Here is a 21,284-nt window from a genome sequence, read left to right as displayed (position 1 = left end):
GCTCGAGCAATAGTTCCCAAAATATCTCAAATTATTTTATGAATAGTGTAGATATGATATCTTATGATTTGATATAATTTTATGATAATGACAGGCTAAGGATATTTGACGAAAAGTTTTCATAGGGTTGATTGATTTGTGATGCCTTTAGCCTAGGAGTTTGCCCTTGTAAGATTAAATATGTCGTTGCCATTTTCTTGGTGTATGATGCATAATTGTACAAAGTTAGGATTTTATAGCCTTAGAATGTCTGATTTGGCCTTTCTTCCTATTCCTTGTTTGGTTGTGGATTTGAGGTAGAATCACTTATTCAAATGTCTATCGAGTCTCGTATTGTGTACGATTGGCATGTGTAAAGCGAATGGTGAGGATAACGGACGTCTTGTGAGGCGTAGCAGTGCTGGGGAGCAGCCTTGGATAGGTGCTTAGCTGCTTAGTAATTATTCTGAGGAATTGACAGGGTGGTATATAGACACTCTTGAGGAATAGAATCCTTGTGACTTAGGGTCTTGAGAGGACGACTTGAGACAAATACAGGTTGGCATGGAAGGTAGTATTGGGCACGTACTACTGATAGCAGCGGATTCGTACGCGGATCGTGAAGGAATCTTAAGGGACTAAGGATCTTGCAGGAGTGTATGGATGTGTGTATATGCACTTTAACCTGATTTTGATAGTTTTCTTGTGTGTTTCAGTATGGTGGTTATCCGAGGTTCAGGCTCCAATGACCCCGAGAGGCTGAGTGCCAATGATGATGAGATCCGTAGGATTGTCACCGCCGATGTGACTGTGGAAATTAGAGGGGCTATACCATAGATGTTTGGGTCTTTTAAAACCACACTGATTGAGACTTTTGACGGGCGCTATGTCGCTGTCATTTAGGATGTTGCTACCGTAGCCACCGTATCTATTGCTGTTGCGAGACCGCATGAGGATGATTTGTTGTGGTACCGAGAGTTCAACAACACAAAGCCACCCGATTTTGATGGGACCCAAGATCCGATTGCTGCAATGAGATGGATTTATGATGTTGATGGTTGTTTTTACACTTGATGGGACCCATGAATAAATGTGTTTTGAAATTGAAAATGTTGGTTTGAAACTTTACGTTGTTACACATGAAACCTCAAACCCATTATTATATAGAATGGTCTCTTATTAAAGTAGAGCTTGTAGTTATCTGGTAGAAATCATAGCTCACCTACATTGGACTGTAGACCAGTCACAACCTCCATGTAGAACAAGTAATGGGCGGGCAACAAGTGACCTTCCATGCCCCAGGGTACATCAATCCACCTACCAAAACATGACTCCCTGAAAATTTTTGCTCGTGTCGAGATATGTTGTAGCCTTGTAATAATGACCCGAACCAAGCCATGTTTGCAAGTAGTAGTGACTATGAAGTCATATACACAATCATGATGAATTAAAGGTGAAAAGCTTAACATTATGACATATTGTTCTAGACAATTTCTACTCCACTGCTCAAGACTCAATCATCATTTTCTGTATTCATATTTGGAGCTCCAAACAAGATATTTGTAATCCAGACTACTCCGAATATTCTATACACACACTTTAGAAAATCATTTAACATTCCTAATATCAATTTATAATGAAAACATGCCTAAATAGTAAATATAATTACATATATACATATTTTCAGCCATTTTCGTATTTTGAACACGTTTTATATGTTCTAGAATCGATCTTCATATTTTGGACATCTTAATATCTTTTTATGCATCGATTTTGGACTATGTAAATTGGAGACAATTCAAGAATAAGTTAAAGTAAAGAAAAAACATAACCAAAATATAGTATCCTTTTCGTTATCAAAAGTTATTTGCTTCAAAATCCAGAGAATTAGGAATGTCACTCCAAGATCTAGTAGGTACTACATTTTGGAAACAGTGTATATATACAAGAGGGACCACTTACGCTGAGTTGGGTACCTAATTGAAATCAGGTCCGAAATGACTATTTTGAAATAGTTTGTTAATTATAAAAATGGACTATTTTCTTAAATAATACATACACAAATGATTAGTTTTATAGATATCCCACAATAATTAAACTAAATATACACCTATAAAGATATCAAATTTTACATGTCATGTATGGATAAAATGTGTACCTATCTAAATTATAAAATTGTTCAAAATCTAACATGGTCAAGAAAATATGATGTTCTATGTCATCTATCTATATCTATATCTATATTATAAAAGAAACATTTTTTCTTTCACCACATGCATTTGAAACTGTCGTAACTTTTTAATTTTTTTTTTCTAATAATAATTATAAATTGTTTATATTATTAAATTAGTGTAAAACCTAATTTGTAGTCTTAAATTAACTAAATTTAAATATTAAAATTCATCTTTTACTTTTACTTAGAAAATTTGTCTTTAACTTTTAACATGGTATAGTTAAATTATTAGTGTGGATATGGTTTTGTATGTAAGTCATTGTCATATTAAAGTCACAACTTTTAAATATTTTATATAAAATACTTAACTTGTTAATTTAAATATAGCATTAAATGGTTAACTTAAATCAAAATTTTAATTACACTTAAAAAAATCCAAAGATTATTTTGTAAATAGCCAAAAGTTTTAAATTGTCGTGTTAGATGCAAAACCTAAACTGTAATTTCAAATTAACTAAAAATATTTCTAAAATTATTTATATAATTATTAAAAGTTTCCAAATAATTAGCTTATAACTTACAACAACAAACTTAAAAGTAACATTTATAAAAAATTATATTATTACCTTCAAAAAGAAAAATAATGTTTGATGTCTTAAATAATTACAATTATATAAATTAAAATATTAAGCAATTAATTTGTTTTTTAATGAATTAATCACAATAATTATAAATAACACTAGACCATATATCGTATGTAATTTTATTCATGAGTAACTAATAGATATATCTCATTGACAATTGAGATTATATAGTTTTGATAAATGTCTACTTTATCATATAATTCAAAAATACTCAATGTTTTATATCAACTTAGTATAAAAATTATTATAACAATGTTAACAATAACACCATTGTTATATGTAAAAAACATATGTTTATAAATATTCCAACTATATATTTGTATTCTGCATAATATTTTGTAAATAGTTCAACTATATGTCATCTTCTTCTACTACAATAAATGAAGATCAATTTTGCTACATATGAATCTCTCATAAATTTCGACACTTGTTATTTTGTGATATTTTTAAAATAAAATAAAATCCACATGTCAATTTCTAGATTTTTCAATTATTAAAATTAAAGTCACATAATACTTATGTGTATATATGTAAAGTATTAAATGTAATAAATGTGATAATAAATTGAAATTAATATGTTTTTCATTCCTTATTTTAAAAAATATTTATTGTTCATATTTTGATATTCTATCTTTTTTTAATCGACTCGTGTATTACATGTGTTTTACACCTATTAAATATATATTTGAAGCAATATAATCCTCTTATTTTATTTGTTTTGAAAAAGATTGGCACAACCTTTATAAAAATATTTTTTGAATGACAAATTGATGCAGATGGTATAATTAATGACACAGGTGGTACAACATGTCGTCTTTGTCATTTGGTCAAAACTCATGGAAAAAACAACGAGTTGTATACCCATCATCCCGTTTCTACTTCTCTTTAGGAAGACGTGAGTTTAAATGTTGTTTTAGGTATGTCTTGTATTTAATGACATAAGGATTTGGTCATGGTGGTGGTTGATTACTTTTACGACTAATAACCCTTTTGAGATTGTGTATGGAAGGAACTCAGTCACCCTGTTTGAGTTAACTCATATAACTATGGTTGATCAGTTTAGTATTAAAGATGACGAGAACTCCAATAAATTAAAGGACCTCACCAATAGGTTTGCATGCGGATTGAGAAACATAATAATCAATATGTTGACTGTACTAATAAACATCGCAAACGAGGTGTTTATTGTGAATATGATATTGTGTGGATTCATTTGAAGTAAAAGAGGTTTTCCGAAAGACGCTTTATCAAGCTCCGGTCAAGGGTTGATGGTCATTTTCGTGTTTTGAAGAAAATCAACGACAATGCTTACAAGATTGAGTTGTCAAGTCATTATAATGTGTCAGCTACGTTTAATGTTGCAGATTTGTCATCTTTCATCCGAAATTCTTGTTTTGAAGCAGAATCAATGAGGAGTTATATTCAAGAGCGAGAGGATGACACAACTAGTACATGGGGATGCATGATTTGCTGATGCCAACACCAGTAGGAATGGAAACATGATTACATCAATAACAATTTTGTTGAAGTTATCCGACAACTTAGAATTGGATGAATCTGCACACGTCACGTAAAATTGGCCGATTAAGAAAGTTCATAGCTTTGCCATGAAAAATGGTGTTTTTCGACCATTTAGGATCATTTAGGGATTCAAAACTGTGGTGTTCTTAAATTTTTTTTTGAAAGCCTGGTTTTTTATTTGATTTAGATAATTGATTAGAAACCTTCTCCTAATCAATTTTGATCGCCTAGGATTAAGGATAGAAACCTACCTTATCCTCTTTCATTTGTTAGTTAGATAGTTTCCGATTATCAATTGAGAATCCATTTAGAGTTTTTTTTTCGTTCTTTGTGTTGTTGATTGTAATCGGTCATTCAGATTTTTCGTTCTTCGTGTTGTTGATTGTAATCGATCTTCTAGGCATCATAAAAACACACCCTTTAATCCTACTTTTAATTTTATAATTTTGGTCACGAAGAGACTTAAGACTTTAACCATTTGAGAAGAGACATACTTCCTATACGCTTTAATACCGTAGATCAAAAACCATTTGATAGCTTTATAAAAAATTTAATATACATAATTTGATTTGACAATTTTTTTATGTACCCTTAATGTGAGTGTAATAATATTTGTATTACTCCTCATTGATTATTAATGTGAGTCGAGGGGTAGCAAACTTAATATCAATTTCAATGTGTTGCAGCTTTAAGATCGGTGAGAATTGATGTATCATATATCAAGTAAAATACACACCAAAATCTTTTAAACTGTTTGATTTGAAAATTACCCAAAGCAGTACATTAATTAAACGAAAGTAGGAGTCCACTTTTGCAGAGTGTGATCATCATCTATCTCATCTTAAATAAGAAACAAAATAGAAAGAGAGAGTGGCCTCAAAATCCACCACGACTACAATTGTGTTTGATTGGTACAAAGTGTGGAGCAAAATGGAATAAGGATCCGAAAATCGTCTGCTTCTGTCTCCTACTTGGGGTTTCCCTTTTATTAACTCCCTTTCATATCTCTCTCTCTCTCTCTCTCTCTCTCTCTCTCTCTCATATAAATTTCTTTCACTTGGGAGTTATTTGGGCATATAACGAAACGATTTGAGGCATTTGAGGAAAATCATCCACTTGAGTCTCACTCGAACTTCACAATCTTGAGTGATCCAATAATGGAAAATCTGCATTTCGTGCTAGGAGCTGCGTGGTTGTGAGGGAAATCCATTTGCCAACAAGAGTTAAATTAAAAAAAATAACAAAAAAAGAAGACACAAACAAGGGTAAACGACAACGTTACACTTCAAACCAAGGTGTGTTTGTCATCTCTCTCTCTCTCTCTCTCTCTCTCTCTCTCTCTCTCTCTCTCTCTCTCTCTCTCTCTCTCTCTCTCTCTCTCTCTCTCTCTCATATGTCGTATCATCGCTTTGTCAATAAGCATTCTGGGAAATCTTCATAAATGCCATTGATGAGATGAGACGAATGTTTTTATCTTTGTTTTTTTCTAATCACTTTACTCAAGAGTACACACATGATTTCCCTTTTCGCTCTCATGGTTCTTATGCGTGTAGCTAGATAGATGAACTTCTATCCTCTTGAATCACGTATAATTCATTCATTCAAGAATATATATATTAGCTGGAACTGATCACCTCCTTCTCCATCATGGCTTCTTCAAGTTCTTGAACAACTTTCATCAACTCACTTCAAAGTTTTCATCATTCCATCCAAGATTCTTATAATCAAATTTAAACTTTAGGGTTTACTTCAAAATTTAATCTTTATACATATATCGGAAATCTTCACCGTTTTCAGAGTGATGATGGCGGTGAGCTCCGCCTGCAAAGGTGATCCGATGGGGATGGACAACGGAAAATATGTCCGGTATACGCCGGAGCAAGTCGAAGCTTTAGAACGCTTATATCACGACTGCCCAAAACCCAGCTCACTTCGCCGGCAACAACTCATTCGCGAATGCCCAATTCTCTCCAACATCGAACCCAAACAAATCAAAGTCTGGTTTCAAAACCGAAGGTAATTACTAGTTAATACCACCATGCTTAATTACTTCTTTATCGATCTTGAATTGGTTAGAAAGTTCATCATTAAAAGGTTCATCGTTTTGGATACACAGATGTAGAGAGAAGCAACGAAAAGAGGCATCGAGGCTACAAGCTGTGAATCGGAAGCTATCAGCCATGAACAAGTTGTTAATGGAGGAGAACGATAGGTTGCAGAAACAAGTTTCTAATTTGGTATACGAAAACGGCTATTTTCGTCAGCAAACTCAAAACGTAAACAAAAAAAAAATCGATCTTTTTCTTTTTTGTTTTTGTTTTACTGATTTTCCGGCGGATTTAACGGTTGTTGATTTAACGCAGACGGCGCTCGCCACCACGGATACAAGCTGCGAGTCGGTGGTGACGAGCGGTCAACACCATTTGACTCCTCAAAATCCACCAAGGGATGCCAGTCCTGCAGGGTTAGTTACTTCTACACTTGTACATGATGCATAGGATTTTGTACTATTGATTTTTATAAAAAAGAAAGAAAAAGATAGTTTTTTTTATACGTTTTTTGATCGAAAATGTGTGTTTTTTTTGTATTTTTTTAGGCTTTTGTCTATTGCAGAGGAGACTTTAACAGAGTTTTTATCAAAGGCAACTGGGACTGCTGTAGAGTGGGTCCAAATGCCTGGGATGAAGGTTCTTTGCACTTCCTTTAATTAATTAATATTTATTTATTTTTTAATTGTGAATAATCATTCCATTAACCTTAAATTAATATTATCTTTTTATTAAATTACTCTACTTTTTTTTCTAACCTTCTAACACACATCAGAATCTCATCATTTGAACCACTACCCTCCACATTCAACCTTTTACTACATTATTTATTTAATTTCCCTTTCCTTTTTTCAATTTCCATTGTTTAAAATTCCGATCTCAAAAGCAAGAATATACAAAAAAGAATTGGATTTATTAGTTTAAATCATTTAACATTTTCATTTTGTGGCTTCCATTTACTTTTGAAATAAGAAACTATCTTAAGTTACATTTTTGGTCCCTAAATATTACTGAGTTTTGAAGTTTCAGTCCTCATTTGAAGTTTTGTAACTTGTTCCTAGTAATATTTCTGGGACTTTCATTTACATAATAGGGACAAAAAAAAAACATTTTAAAACTTCAAATATTAACCAAAATTGTAAAAATTAGCAATAATCAGGGGGTAAAAATGTAATTTACTCAAACTATCTTGACATTTTCTTAATTATGCAGCCTGGTCCGGATTCCATTGGAATCATCGCTATTTCTCATGGTTGCACAGGTGTCGCATCACGTGCATGTGGTCTAGTTGGTCTAGAACCTACTAGAGTAAGTCCTTCTCTCCTAGATTCACTAAAAAAAACCTTAAAAAAACATGTTTTTTTGTATTAATATTTTTGGTAAAAAATAGGTTGTCGAAATCTTAAAAGATCGGCCATCTTGGTGTCGCGATTGTCGAGCTGTTGATGTTCTTAATGTGCTCACAACTGGAAGCAATGGCACCATTGAGCTTCTTTACATGCAGGTTTACAATTTTTCATTACTTAATTTCACACATGCAATGAGCACTTGTACATTTGTGTACAAGCTGTGTTGCACGATTTTTTTTAATGGTTTAATTGACTCGTTTTTATCTAATTTATATAGCTTTATGCACCAACAACTTTAGCTCCAGCACGTGACTTTTGGTTACTTCGGTATACGTCTGCTTTGGAAGATGGCAGCTTAGTGGTATGTTTAAAAATTATATAAATGGTCTTTGTGGTGGAAAGATTTTTTTTTTAAAGAATTTTTAATATCATTAGTCAATTTAAGGTTATAAACGTACACGATAGGTTATTTTCTGCCAACCTCAATGAAATATCATGTGTGTTTTAAACATGAAAATAATCAATCATATTAAAAGTTCTTCAAAAGTAGTTACAATGGTATTTTCTTTATGTCACGAGGATCATTTGTGTCAAAAAAAATTTTATTTATTTATTGAGTTATGTTTTATTTGTAGTATATTTTAAGGAAACGTTTGAATTTTGTGAAAATTAAGGTTTGTGAAAGATCATTAAACAACACTCAGAATGGGCCTAGTATGCCACCTGTACCTCATTTTGTGAGAGCCAAAATGCTGCCAAGTGGGTACCTAATTCGACCTTGTGATGGTGGTGGATCGATAATTCATATTGTTGATCATGTCGATTTAGAGGTAATTAAATTTATTTATAATTTATAAATGTAAAAAAATTACTTGTGTTTTTTTTGTTATATTAATTTATTTATAATTTCGTTTTTTTCTTATTGTGTAGTCGGGAAATGTTCCGGAAGTCTTGCGCCCTTTATACGACTCATCAACATTACTTGCTCAAAGAACTACACTTGCGGTATACTTTGAATACTTTCCTAAAATAAAAATAAAAATTCAAAATTTCTCAAATAAATACTCCAAATACTTTCTAGAGAAAACTACAAATTTCGTCAATATGATTTATTGAAAAATAAAAAGTAGTCGTCCTTAAGTTTGCATTTCATTGTAGATTTTCGTCCTACCACAAAGAAATACTAGTTTTATAAGAAAGATTAAATAAAATTTGGGGTTCATGAGTAAAACTGTTTTTTGTAATTTTATTTCTTATGTAAGGTTATTGACGTTTTTTTGTCCTTTTTCTAAGTAAATTGTCTACTTTTGGTATCTAATTGTAGCTGATTTTTGTAATTTAGTCACATAAAATAGTCATTGTATTTGGGATAAAAACCAAAAAACATTACAAAAAACCACAATTAGACAAAAATTGCAAACGAAAACATTTTTTCCATGTAAAATACTCCAAAATTAAGAGAAAAAAAAATCAGGCATCTAGAAAGAAATAGTTTAAGTGTATAAGGACCAATTTTTATGAGAAATAACATTCGAACAAACTTGCAATTTTTAGTAAACTATAAGGACCAATTTTTAGTAATCGACTCTACTTTCTACAACGACGTTTTTCTCTTCTTGATTTCAGGCTTTACGCCAATTAAGGCAGATTTCACAGGAGATTTCTCAACCAATGGTGACTAGTTGGGGAAGAAGACCTTCTGCTCTTCGTTCACTAGGCCAAAGAATGAGCAGGTTTTTCTATTTATTTATTCTTAAAATTTTATAATATCGTGTTTATGAAATTTATGAAGGTGTTTCATGTGGTGAAAGTGAATCCTAAATGATTATAACTTTTGTTACAGGGGTTTCAATGAAGCCATTAATGGTTTCAGTGATGAAGGTTGGTCTATGATGGAAAGTGATGGAGTTGATGACGTCACTGTTCTTGTAAACTCATCACCTGATAAAGTCATGGGTGCAGCTCCAATATACGCAGATGGATTCCCATCGATTAGCAATGCGATTCTATGCGCTAAAGCTTCAATGCTCTTACAAGTGAGTTTGATTTTTTTTTCTAAAGTCAAACATACCAATTTCAAAACATTTTACAAATTAGTTGAATTCCACGAAAAAATATGTACACATAACATATTTAGTATATAGATATATAGTTTCGATTTTGGAAGTCAAAGGGTAATGATTTTGTTGGTGTCATTTTGGTAATTTTGTAGAATGTGCCACCTGCAATACTTACAAGATTCTTGAGAGAACATCGATCAGAATGGGCTGATAGTAGCATTGATGGATACTCGGCTGCTTCGGTCAAATCTGGTCCTTGTGGATTACCAATGGCTAGAAATGGAAACTTTGGTGGACAAGTTATTCTTCCATTAGCTCATACAATTGAACATGAAGAGGTGAGTTGAATAATTAAAACTTGAATTTTTTTAATTTTATGTAAGTTTTTTCCAAATAATTAATGTGGGTTTTTCTTTTTGGAGTAGTTTATGGAGGTTATTAAGCTTGAAAATATGTCTCATTATCGCGCGGAAGACATGCTCATGCCTGCAGATATCTTCTTTTTGCAAGTAAGAAATTATTAATATATAAATGAAAGAAGGTTAAATGCAAGAAATAGTAATGTAATTTCGTTGATTAGATTAGTATAATATCATACATTCATTTCCTTATATTGTAGCATCGTAATTCAAAAAATCTAGCCAGTTATAGCAATTTCATGTAAATATAGAGCAATTTTCAAAGTATATAAGAAAAATTATAGTGCAATGAAAGAGGGTCGTGTAGGAAAGGGCGACATGCTTTCATTGATTTGTTTGTTTATTGCGTTTTACTTTCATTTCTTCATATTATAGTGTTATACTTTAAAATTTTTACCAAATTATAGCAACGCCATTTAAACACAATTTTCAAATCTATAATTAGATATCTTTTTCAATATATAATAATGCCTTAATAAGCAAAAGACAATGGAAAGTGCAATGCTATAACTGGTTATAATTTTGAAATACGAATTTGTAATAAGATTTTTTTTTTGAAAGTACGACACTAGAATATAAAGAAATAAAAGTAGATGCTATAATAAACAATTAAACGAAAGTAAGTTGTTATTTCTTGTATTTAAACCGATGTATCAAATCTAATATTTATATTAGCAATTTTCGCCGCTATAATTGGATAAAACTTTCAAAGTATAATGCCTTAAAAAGAAAAAAAACATTCAATTCTATATAAATTAAAAGTGCAACACTTTAATAAAATAAATGAAGGTAAGATGCTATAATACACAAACAAACAAAAGTACATTGTTATATCATGCATTCAATTAAATAAAACAAATCTAATATTTTGTAATCTTTTCTTCTCCAGCTATGTAGTGGAGTTGATGAGAATTCAATCGGAACTTCCGCCGAACTTATTTTTGCTCCCATCGATGCCTCTTTCACCGATGATGCACCACTTTTACCTTCTGGATTTCGTATAATCCCCATTAATAATGTGACGGTATAATTTCATAAAACCTTTGGTAAAAAAATTTTAGCGGTTAGCATAATTATTGTTAGCTACGCAGAGTTGAATCTCAGTGTATCGTGACAACAATGTCACACTGCTACTTACAATACCTTGTCGTGTATTTAACGTTTTGTTTTTCAAATTTTCATCATTATGCAGAATCACCCTAGTCAGAATCCGACACGTGACCTGGCATCAACTCTCGAGGTGGGCCCACCCGGGAGCCGAACACCTGCGGATTACCTTGGACAATCGGGGCCCACGAAATCGGTTATGACCATTGCATTTCAGTTTGCTTTTGAGATCCATCTTCAAGAAAATATAGCAGCCATGGCTAGGCAGTATGTGAGAAGTATCATTGCGTCTGTTCAAAGGGTCGCATTGGCACTTTCCCCTTCACCTTTTGGCCCTAGAAGTCTTCAAATTCCCAATGGTACCCCTGAAGCACATATGCTGACTCGTTGGATCTGTCAAAGCTTTCGGTGAGCATTTTTAAGAGTAAATTACAATTTTGGTCCCTTGGTGTTGTTGATTTTTGCTATTCTTGTCCCAAAAAAATTTCTTTTGCTTTTTTAGTCCTGATTTGAGGTTCTAATAGTATTTTTGGTCTCTGTTGCAAGTAAAATGACTATTCTTTTGTCCTCGACTATAGCTGATTTTTGTCCAAAAGTTTTCCCCTTGCAATTTGAGTTTATTGTAACGTTTTTGGTTTCTATTCTAGGTAAAATGACTATTTTGGTTTGAATATTGCTGATTTTTGCAAATTTTGGTCCAAAAAATAGTCATTTCGCTTGAAATAAGGACCAAAAACATTATAAAACCTTAAATAAAGTCTGAATTGTAAGACAACATTTTGGGGGCAGAAATTGAAAAAATCGAATTTATTCAGGGACTAAAATGTAATTTAAGAGAAGTACCTTGTTTCACTTAATTTGTACACTTTAAATAATGATGGTTTTTTGTTTATAGTTGCTTTCTTGGTGAAGATCTGTTTAAAACGGTTGATGAACGAAGTGATTCGATGCTTAAAACACTTTGGCATCATTCAGATGCCATAATGTGTTGTTCCTTAAAGGTACTTCTTTTTTTTTTTATATCATTTTTCATGCTTTTTATATCCAAATGTTTATTTTTTTTCAAACAAATATTATTACATTTGTGCAGGCGATGCCAGATTTCACGTTTGCAAATCAGGCGGGGTTAGATATGCTTGAGACAACATTGGTTTCACTTCAAGATATTACTCTTGACAAGATTTTTGATGGAGGTGGAAGAACGAATGTTTGCTCTGAGCTCCCACAAGTTCTACAACAGGTTAGAAAATGACTCATTTGACCCTGAAAAAGTGAAAATATAAGAAATATTGTTACGCTATATCTTATTTTTGTTTTTGGTGTACATGTAGGGTTTTGTGTGTCTTCCAGGTGGCATTTGCTTGACGAGTATGGGGAGACCTGTGTCGTATGAAAGAGCAGTAGCTTGGAAGGTGTTGAATGATGAAGAAAGCCCTCATTGCATAGCTTTTGTATTTGTTAATTGGTCTTTTGTTTGAGTGGCTGAAAGAAAACGGAAAGAAAAACTTGGTGTTTTTAGGGAGATAAGTAGGTTTAGAAAGCCAGACATGCATGTTGCATACTATAGGAATATTTGAAGGAGTTTGGCTTTCTTTTGTTGTGCTACACTTTTGTGTTTTGTTCTTTGAGCTTATAAGATCTTTGTGTTTATTTAAAGATTCTTGAGTGTAGTTTTAGGGTTGAATTATTTAACTTTTCGAACTATATATCTTTGTTGATTTAAAGATAATGTTATTTATTCCTACAAAAAGATTACTTTTCTTGTTATTGGAACTTATTTGATATGCAAATCGGGTGTATAATGGCTTGTTAAATAGTTAATGTACACAAGAAACATAATTCATATATAACCGAGGCATTTCAGAAGATTCAGAACCGAATCAGACATATAATATCAAACAGTATGAATTTAATTTAGTCAGATCTAACCTCTTACCAAATCCAATAAGAAACGTATCAAACAATCCATCACATGACTTTTCAAATATATATGATGTTAATTAAACGATCACAAATTAATATCGTGATATTTTACATAAGAAAAAAATGGATATCTAACCTAATAAATTAATTAAAATCATTTTTGCTAAATATCATGTTTTTATTATGTTTGACACATGTTATTTTTTAAGATTTTTGGAATTTTTTTTTCATTTGTCATTTTCTTGTGTTTTTCATTTTTTTTAAATTTAAAATTGGTATTTTAGTGAGGGTCTATATATATATATATATATATATATATATATATATATATATATATATATATATATATATATATATATATATATATAGTAAATCCTTCTATTAAATTTGAGAATAAATGTTTTGTTTCTTTCATTTCTCTTTTAAATCTCTTATAATTAAATCTTAAATCATTATATCATACATTATTTTTTTAAATGTCAATATCTTTTTATTAGTATATATTGAATTATTTGCTTTACTTATTATATTCTTTGTATTTAAATATAAAAGTATTTTTTTAAATACATAATATTTACAATTTTATATTAAACTTTTATTTTTAATAAACACATATAGTATCTTACATCTAGTTTTGAATACATGTGTATGTTTATATTCCTAAAAGGTTACATAAACACATGATACATACACCCATGCTTAATTATATACTAGAAAGTTACACATATAAACACATGATACATAGACTAGTAAGTTAAAAATCCAGATCATGTGTTTTTAAGGATAATTTTAATTGTTTATAAGGATAATTTTAGATGATTAAAAGTCGTACATTTAGTTAACCACAAAATAAAAACTGAAAAAACACTCACATGATATCCATTGTTATAGTAGACCACTAGTATACGCATTAATTTATAGCCAAGTAGCCCTTTTAATACTAAAACTCTTTACTTTTGTCTTAATCTTAATATTAATTATCTTTACTTATGTCTTTAATAGCAATTTCATTCCATACGATCTGTGTAAAGTAAAAGTAAGTCATCATCTATGTTACTTCATAGACTATATCAAAATCACTACTCTGAAAGAGACTTGGCCTTATATTATATATATCTTTGCAAATATAGCTTTTCAATCTCATCAACTATACATACGCTTTCTATACATGACGAATATCAAAATGGTAGAATCTGGGAAGAGCTTTGAATTGTTAAGGGAAGCAGATCATGATGGAGTTTTGGAAGCTGAATGTGGATGCTGCAGGCTAAAAGAGAAATGCACCCAAGACTACATTGTGGAAGTTAAGAAATTGCATGCTGGGATATGGGTTTGTGGGCTTTGTTCTGAAGTTCTTAAAGAACATTTATCCAAGAATCCCGAGATAACCATGGAAGAAGCTGTCAATGGTCAAAGGGAAATTTGTCACAAGTTGATGCGGAATTTAAAATCCGTGACAATTCCATCCTTGGCCACTAATCCATTGGCGTTTCACAGGGAAAACCGACCTCTTTGACTGGATATGGAGAAGATATATACGGCGTTCTTGGGCTATTAATAATTTATAGGTACGTATCCATGCAAAGCACGTGCAGTTTCGAAGTAAACTTCATGTTAAAACATATATCTTCATCAATTTATCATTAGGTATGTTTATTTTTATGTTTAAATCTAAAGATTTATCCCTAAATAAAGTTTATGTCTAATTCTTATAAATTATAGTTTAATATAAATGTAGCAAGTAAACAAAATAACTTAAGCAAGTAAGCATCCTATTTATAATCATACTATATCTTCTATGCAATAAGGAAACAATTAAATGCATGAAAAGGAAACAAAAAAAAAATCCTAAAACTTACACAAAAACACACAACTTTTCATAATTATTAAAAAAAAAAAAAAAACATAGCCCAAGCCCCAAACATTGGCCCATGTGGCCATGTGATAAAGAGGACAGGGTCAACCAATCGTCTAGACTCTAGACCGGACTAGGTCAAATATCCAAGCATGTAGACGGTCAGAAGTATATCCTTTCGATACATTTTTCGCCACTCTACTCACGTGCTAAGAAAATAAGATCATGTGATGGCACATGTTGGTCCGTTCGTTGAATGCTTAGTGTTAAGTTGTGTGAAACCCTTTTTCACTTTTGACCTCATTGTAACTAAGCATGGGGCTCTGACCCACGATTAGTTTTTTTTCCCCCTTATATATATAAACTTGTCATTATAGATAGATCATCATGTACAATTGTAACCCTACACATAAAATGTGTATTGATGTCTATTAATGAAATCTCTTTTTAGTCACGTCATGGGTTAGATGATCATTCTAATCGTGTGAACCATGTAGATTCTTTGCAACTTTAATTGTACGTATTAGGTAATTTATCGATCCTTAACAGCTCATTGGGTAAATTGTTTGCATGTGGAAAGCTGCATGTTATTATCATCTCCCCTTCTAAAAGACTCGCCCTTGAGAGTATGTTTCTTTCTTGATATCTCCTTTGTATGGACTAGGGTCTAGTACGATGAATGTTGTAATCATGGTTGTAAAAAATGCAATCCTAGTTGTAGGATCGTACGATCCTACGATCCTAACCAGGTAAATCGATCCCGATCTTATTAGGATCATTTTTCGGTAAGATCGTTGTAGGATCGTAAGATCGTAGGATCATGACTTTTTTTTAAAACAAAATTCTAATGCTTTTATATGGACTAACTACGCAGAATACCAATTTTGAATTGTTTATCAATAAATGGTGTATTGGATATTTATTTTTATGTTTAAACAATTTATTGTTAACTGAATGGTTAATGGATTTGTGAAAATGTATCTTTTTTATGTATTAAAATATTTTTGATAGAATCTTACAAACCGATTCGATCTTATGATCATGATCTTGCAAAGTGAAAAGCAATCATATGTAAAATCCCGATCTTGACAACTTTGATGTATCTCTTTAAATTATTATACTAATTTGTCGCCCGCTTCACTAGCTTTGTCAATAAAGTATTATGCATGCCAATCGATCACGATGCTCGGGTTGTGTCATTGTACAATTTTAAAAGGAATTTTATGTTGATCAATTAACAAACCAATTATGAGATCCTACTAGTTTATTCCACACAAGGATTCAAAGCAAATTTCCTAAACTCGTATTTGTTACTTCTAGTTGCGCATCCATTATAGGTTTATAAGAACTACTAAATAGTAAGTTGGACCTTATCTTATCCAAACAATATATATGCCCAAAGTGACCGACATATGTTACATTTATTGGATCATGATGGTTTAAAATAAAATGCAAATTAAAACAACGAAAGGAATTAACAAAAAAACACCATTAGAATATATACCTTTAATGACACTCAATTTACGACACGCACTAATTTATGTTACGCAAAAAAGAGTGTCCTTAAAATAGTGTCATCTCTCCAAAAAAATTTAAGGATTTACGTCACGCATTATTGCGTGCCCTTAAATTAGTGTCTCAAGAAAAAAAACAGGAGGGCGCTTTATCTTAAATGTGTGTCGTTTGTATCTGTCACTTTATAATTTTAATGAAACGTACGTTTAGTAGACAAGGGGGGAAACGAAACCCCCAAAATTTTGAAAACCCGCCTCGTTCTTTCTACCTTCTTTCTATCTTTCATCTTTGCAATCGACTCTCCCCTCTCTGATACTCTTTCCTCTAGATCTCCCTTCATTCTCTACCTTCCGTCTCTCTGTAAACCCTAAGCCATCACCACCTCCCTTCTTTCTAGCACGTGCTAGGCTTTTATTTTCTTCCAAGCTTCCGCTTCTCTTGTTTTCTCTCAACCTAGTATGTGTGAGGGTTAGGAAATAAAGAAAAAACCCAATACTCCATAGAGACTCCTTTTTAAAAAATATCATGTATAGCGTTAAGACGGAGTTTGAAATCATCCAGAGGAGAACAAGAAGATAAAGCGAAGGTGAATCGTAGTTGATCTGCGAGGTCTCCTCATCAATGGCGTTGACCAAATCTAAAACCTCGAATTCAAATAATTATTTGGAGAACTCAGGTGTTAACATAGGAGTATGGTTCTATTCGTTTTTGTTTAAAATTCAATATGGTGCTTAGCCTCTGATCTCCAAACGCAACATCGGGTAAGTTTTTATCGCCTGGTCATTTTTCATGTGATCTTAAGTAAAAAGTAACTTTAGCCATATGATCATTGAGATTTTGGGGTTCAACTTTTTTACTTTTGGATTTTGTCCAATTCAATATCGGTTCTATTTTGGGCACTTTTATCACTTCAGTTGTGGATTAAGGTGAAACTACAAAATTGATTTAGAAGCTAAGCAGAACAGTATAGTCGTAAGTTTTGCAAACATATTTAAAACGCTATGATGACCGTTTATTTTGATGGCACCTAAGTTCTTTCATGCATTCCACACAGTTCATAGATTGTTTTCATACAGGAACCTTGATCTTATAAGAAACAATATCTTTATTGGAGTTAAGGGTTGTGTACAGGTGGTTCACCAAGGTGAAAATCAAGGGGCATTTTGCTCAAAAATGTTTCTAGAATCTTCTAAAGACTAATGTCCATGTGGAAATTATTGGATTATGTGTCTAAGCCCATAACTATTTTGGTATGTACTTGACCCAATTATGAGCATGGTCCTTTTGGATTGTCTTCACTCATGCAACTTGATAGGATGACAAGAGGAGAAAGAGTAGAATTTATTATATGAATAATAAATTCATACTCAAAATGATTTTATTAATATATTACAAGATTAAAATATTATTTGGAAATCATATTATTTAATTAGTATTGATCAAAAATTAATTTGGAATTAATTTGGTGATACAAAAAGACTGATTAAATAAAGGGGACTGATATTACAATTATCTTATAGTTGTTAGTTGGGCTATGGATCCCTAATAGAAAGGGATTGGACGAAATCTATGGAGAGTCCAAGAAGATTTCGTCCAAGGGCTTTCTAAATGAGCTCCATGGATTGCTTAAGCCCTAAGCAAGGAAAGTAGGGTTTCCACCTTAAAACTCTAATAGCCTCAACTATAAATAGATCCCTTAGTATATGGAAATCGGCCCTATGTCTTCTTTGAGTTGCCCTAGCCGATTTCACCTCTCTCGTAAGTCATCTCTTGCATTGAGTGTTTGTGAGTCCATTAGAGGTGCAACACTTGGAGCACTAGGCTTTCAGAAGTCAAGATGAAGAAGGTTTGTGATTATTATTGCTACATAACAATCAAGGTAATGTTTCTAACCCTAATCTTATGTCAATTCCGATAATAGTATGTTAGATCTAGGGTTTATTGCTTTGGTATTCAATGTTGTATGTTTAAATTAGAAAACCCTAGATCAAAGCAATTTTGGTTGCATGAACACCATAGGATTGATGTTATGCTCATGATCCATCAGTGGTATCAGAGACTAGGTCGTTTTTGTAGTTGAATAGATGCAAAAGTGAACTGTCAAAGGATCAAAAAGTCGAATTTTTGTAGTCTGCACAGCCAACTCGGCAACTCCATCAGTGGAATCAGCGAGTCAATGGTGCTGTTGTCGGGATTTTCGATTTTTTGAGCTGTTTTTGATGAGGATAATTACCAAAACTTGTTTTTCGTGCCTAAAATCGATTTTTTATGTTTGGAATGATTATCCTTATCAAAATTAATGAATTTGGTTAAATGTGGATAATATAGGATTATTATGAGTCAAATATTTGACCTGATAAGTTTTAAAAGTTTCAAATTACACCATTTAGGTACATTATTGTGTATTTTAATCTTGAGATTTATGGAGAGAATCGACGAGTTGAGGGTCCAACTCGCCAAGTCAAGTCGAGTTGCTCGCATGGAATTAATGAGTGGACCCGACGAGTCAGAGAACAGACTCACCGAGTAGATTCTGGGCAGAGAAACCCTAATTTCCCGGGGTTGGGGCCTATATAAGGGAACTTATGCCCCCATTTACGCCTCACCAGTTACCCTACACCCCTAAGACCAAACCATAATTGCCATTAGAGCTAGAGAGTGGGTGAGGAGCTAATTTGAGTGGTTTTGTGCATCCTTTGAAGGAGATTTGGAGAGCTTGGTGTGTTTGATTGAGCAGGGGCTGTGGACCCAGAGTTCTCCAGTGGTTAGCTTCAGTGCAAAGGTAAAAAGCTCCTATCTTGAACTTTCCTTTGTGAGATCTTAGTTTAGGGAGATTTTGAGGATTTTCTCCCATCCATTCTTGGCAATAAGTTATTTGAGCATATCACGAGGTTGAAACCTCATATATAGACTGTAGAAGGACTTGAGACACCAAAGATCCAAGCTATATTGAGCTAGAGTCCAGCTTTTGTGCATCTAGCCCTTGTGGGGGCATGTTTTGGCATTATGAGTCTTATATGCCATGTTTAAACGTAAAGCTTGCAGCTTTACATGACAATCGACCCTTAGGATGGTAGATATGGTGTTTTGAGTGATGGATCTTCCTTAATTCATCTGAATGAGGGATCTGATCGAAGGGACTCGTCGAGTCCATGGCCTGACTTGACGAGTCGGTGAGGGTTTGTCCCGACGGGTTGATCGTGCGATAACTCAGCGAGTTGGGGGTCAACTCGACGAGTTGAGCTGGACTTTTTGAGACTTTGAGGATACGAGGGGACTCGGCGAGTCGCAAGATTGCACTCAACGAGTCAGGTCAAACATGGATTATTGACTTGAGTTTGACTTCTGTTGACTTTGGAGTTTTGGTCAACATGAGTAATAGAGACCATGGAGGGGTAAAATGATCTTTTATCCACTTCAAAGAGTTAGAGAGAGAAAGAATAGCCTTCGGTTATTCGAGTCATGAAAAGAGTATTAACTAGAGATATTCATCCTTTGTGTTAGGCGGAGGCTAGTTCGAGATCCGAGCGCGAGGTTATTTGCTCACCTGCTTGCGAGGTGAGTCTTCTCACTATACTTTACCTGGAGTGGTAATTATGTATGACTAGAGGGTCTTATGTGCTTGTGTAATGCCTGTGTTTATGGGCTTGTCATTAATGTTGCTATAATAGTCTAGGTTAACCTTTGTAACCCGTCTTGAAATAATAAAGATGTATTATTTGAGTATTATGTGTTTTGTGCTTAGTTGTGTGACTTAAATGAATTAAGGATAAATATAAGTGTCAAAATGAAATTTTAGATAATCCCAATATCTATGAAGGATGTGTTAGTGGTCGTGACGAGGTTTCCGAATATATAAAGAATGCTGAAATCCGAGTTATAACGAAGAAGTTATGACCTGTCGAAGTTTCGCGACAGAACCGGCACGACACTGAATGACGTAAAATACAAATTTAAGATAGAGCGATATCTAGCCTTAGTAATCTAAACAAAAGTCATAGAATACGTTAAACTGAGAGAGTACATAAAAAGAACGCCCATATCTGACTTCTTATGAGGAAGTTATGATTTTTCAAAGTTTCAGCTTAACAGTAGACAGCCCGAAGTTCGAATATGAGATCGAGCGATATTTATCTAGGAATTTCTAAATGAGAATTGAAGATCTCATCAATAGTAGTGCAACGACGGAAAGACAGACGAAAACGGACGTCAGACGAAGGAGTTATGATTTTCTAACGGAGTTTTCCTGTCCCGGCCTGCTAAAAAGAATATAATAAATATATAATAAAAATAAAGTCAAAATTAGCTGACAGAGTCTAAACAAAAGTTGTAGATCTTGTTTTTACCTACGCGTGCATATAAAAAACATCGAAAACGGAGTTCGTATGCAAAAGTTATGAATTTCTGAAGTTCGGGGCGTGAACCCCAAAGCTGTGTCAGAGTTCACTACGTGAAAATAGTGTTCACAACGTGAACTGACTTCTGACACCTTCTGGAGCCTGACAGAGCAAGTGGACGATAACGCATGCCATGACGATCAAGCCCCACGATGTGAATTTCCAGAAAACAACCCTATAAATAGAAATCAAGGGTTAGCCGATTTTGGTTGCTCCTCCCTTACTCTCCCCCCTCCGTATTACCTCGTTTTGCATGCAACTCATACCCCGAAGCCCCGGTATCGTTCTCGAGAC

The 21,284-nt window shown here is 33.0% G+C and overlaps 1 protein-coding gene across 2 annotated transcripts; it reads left to right on the top strand.

Annotated features, from left to right (window-relative positions):
- The first annotated feature begins 5,194 nt into the window (after window positions 1-5,194).
- LOC145057538 (homeobox-leucine zipper protein ATHB-8-like) lies at window positions 5,195-12,956 on the top strand. 2 transcript variants are annotated; one of them, XM_079005402.1, is made up of 19 exons: window positions 5,195-5,612; window positions 6,115-6,333; window positions 6,434-6,593; window positions 6,681-6,781; window positions 6,914-7,004; window positions 7,578-7,673; window positions 7,756-7,869; window positions 7,992-8,075; window positions 8,389-8,544; window positions 8,645-8,719; window positions 9,341-9,447; window positions 9,558-9,750; window positions 9,927-10,112; window positions 10,200-10,283; window positions 11,083-11,217; window positions 11,386-11,708; window positions 12,196-12,301; window positions 12,391-12,540; window positions 12,632-12,956. In XM_079005402.1, the coding sequence occupies exons 2-19, from the start codon at window positions 6,119-6,121 to the stop codon at window positions 12,776-12,778; spliced, it is 2,523 nt and encodes an 840-aa protein (XP_078861528.1). In that variant the 5' UTR covers window positions 5,195-5,612; window positions 6,115-6,118; the 3' UTR covers window positions 12,779-12,956. The 2 variants fall into 2 exon arrangements, with proteins under 2 accessions (XP_078861528.1, XP_078861529.1); XM_079005403.1 differs by lacking the exon at window positions 5,195-5,612 and having other exon boundaries at window positions 5,717-6,333.
- Window positions 12,957-21,284: the final 8,328 nt, after the last annotated feature.

This window comes from Lactuca serriola, chromosome 6 (genome assembly GCF_051521515.1).
Source record: "Lactuca serriola cultivar US96UC23 chromosome 6, Lser_US96UC23_V15, whole genome shotgun sequence".
In the NCBI taxonomy this organism is placed as follows: Eukaryota; Viridiplantae; Streptophyta; class Magnoliopsida; order Asterales; family Asteraceae; genus Lactuca; species Lactuca serriola.
The sequence above is the reverse complement of the archived record's forward strand: the minus strand, read 5'-3'. Positions and strand labels throughout refer to the sequence as shown.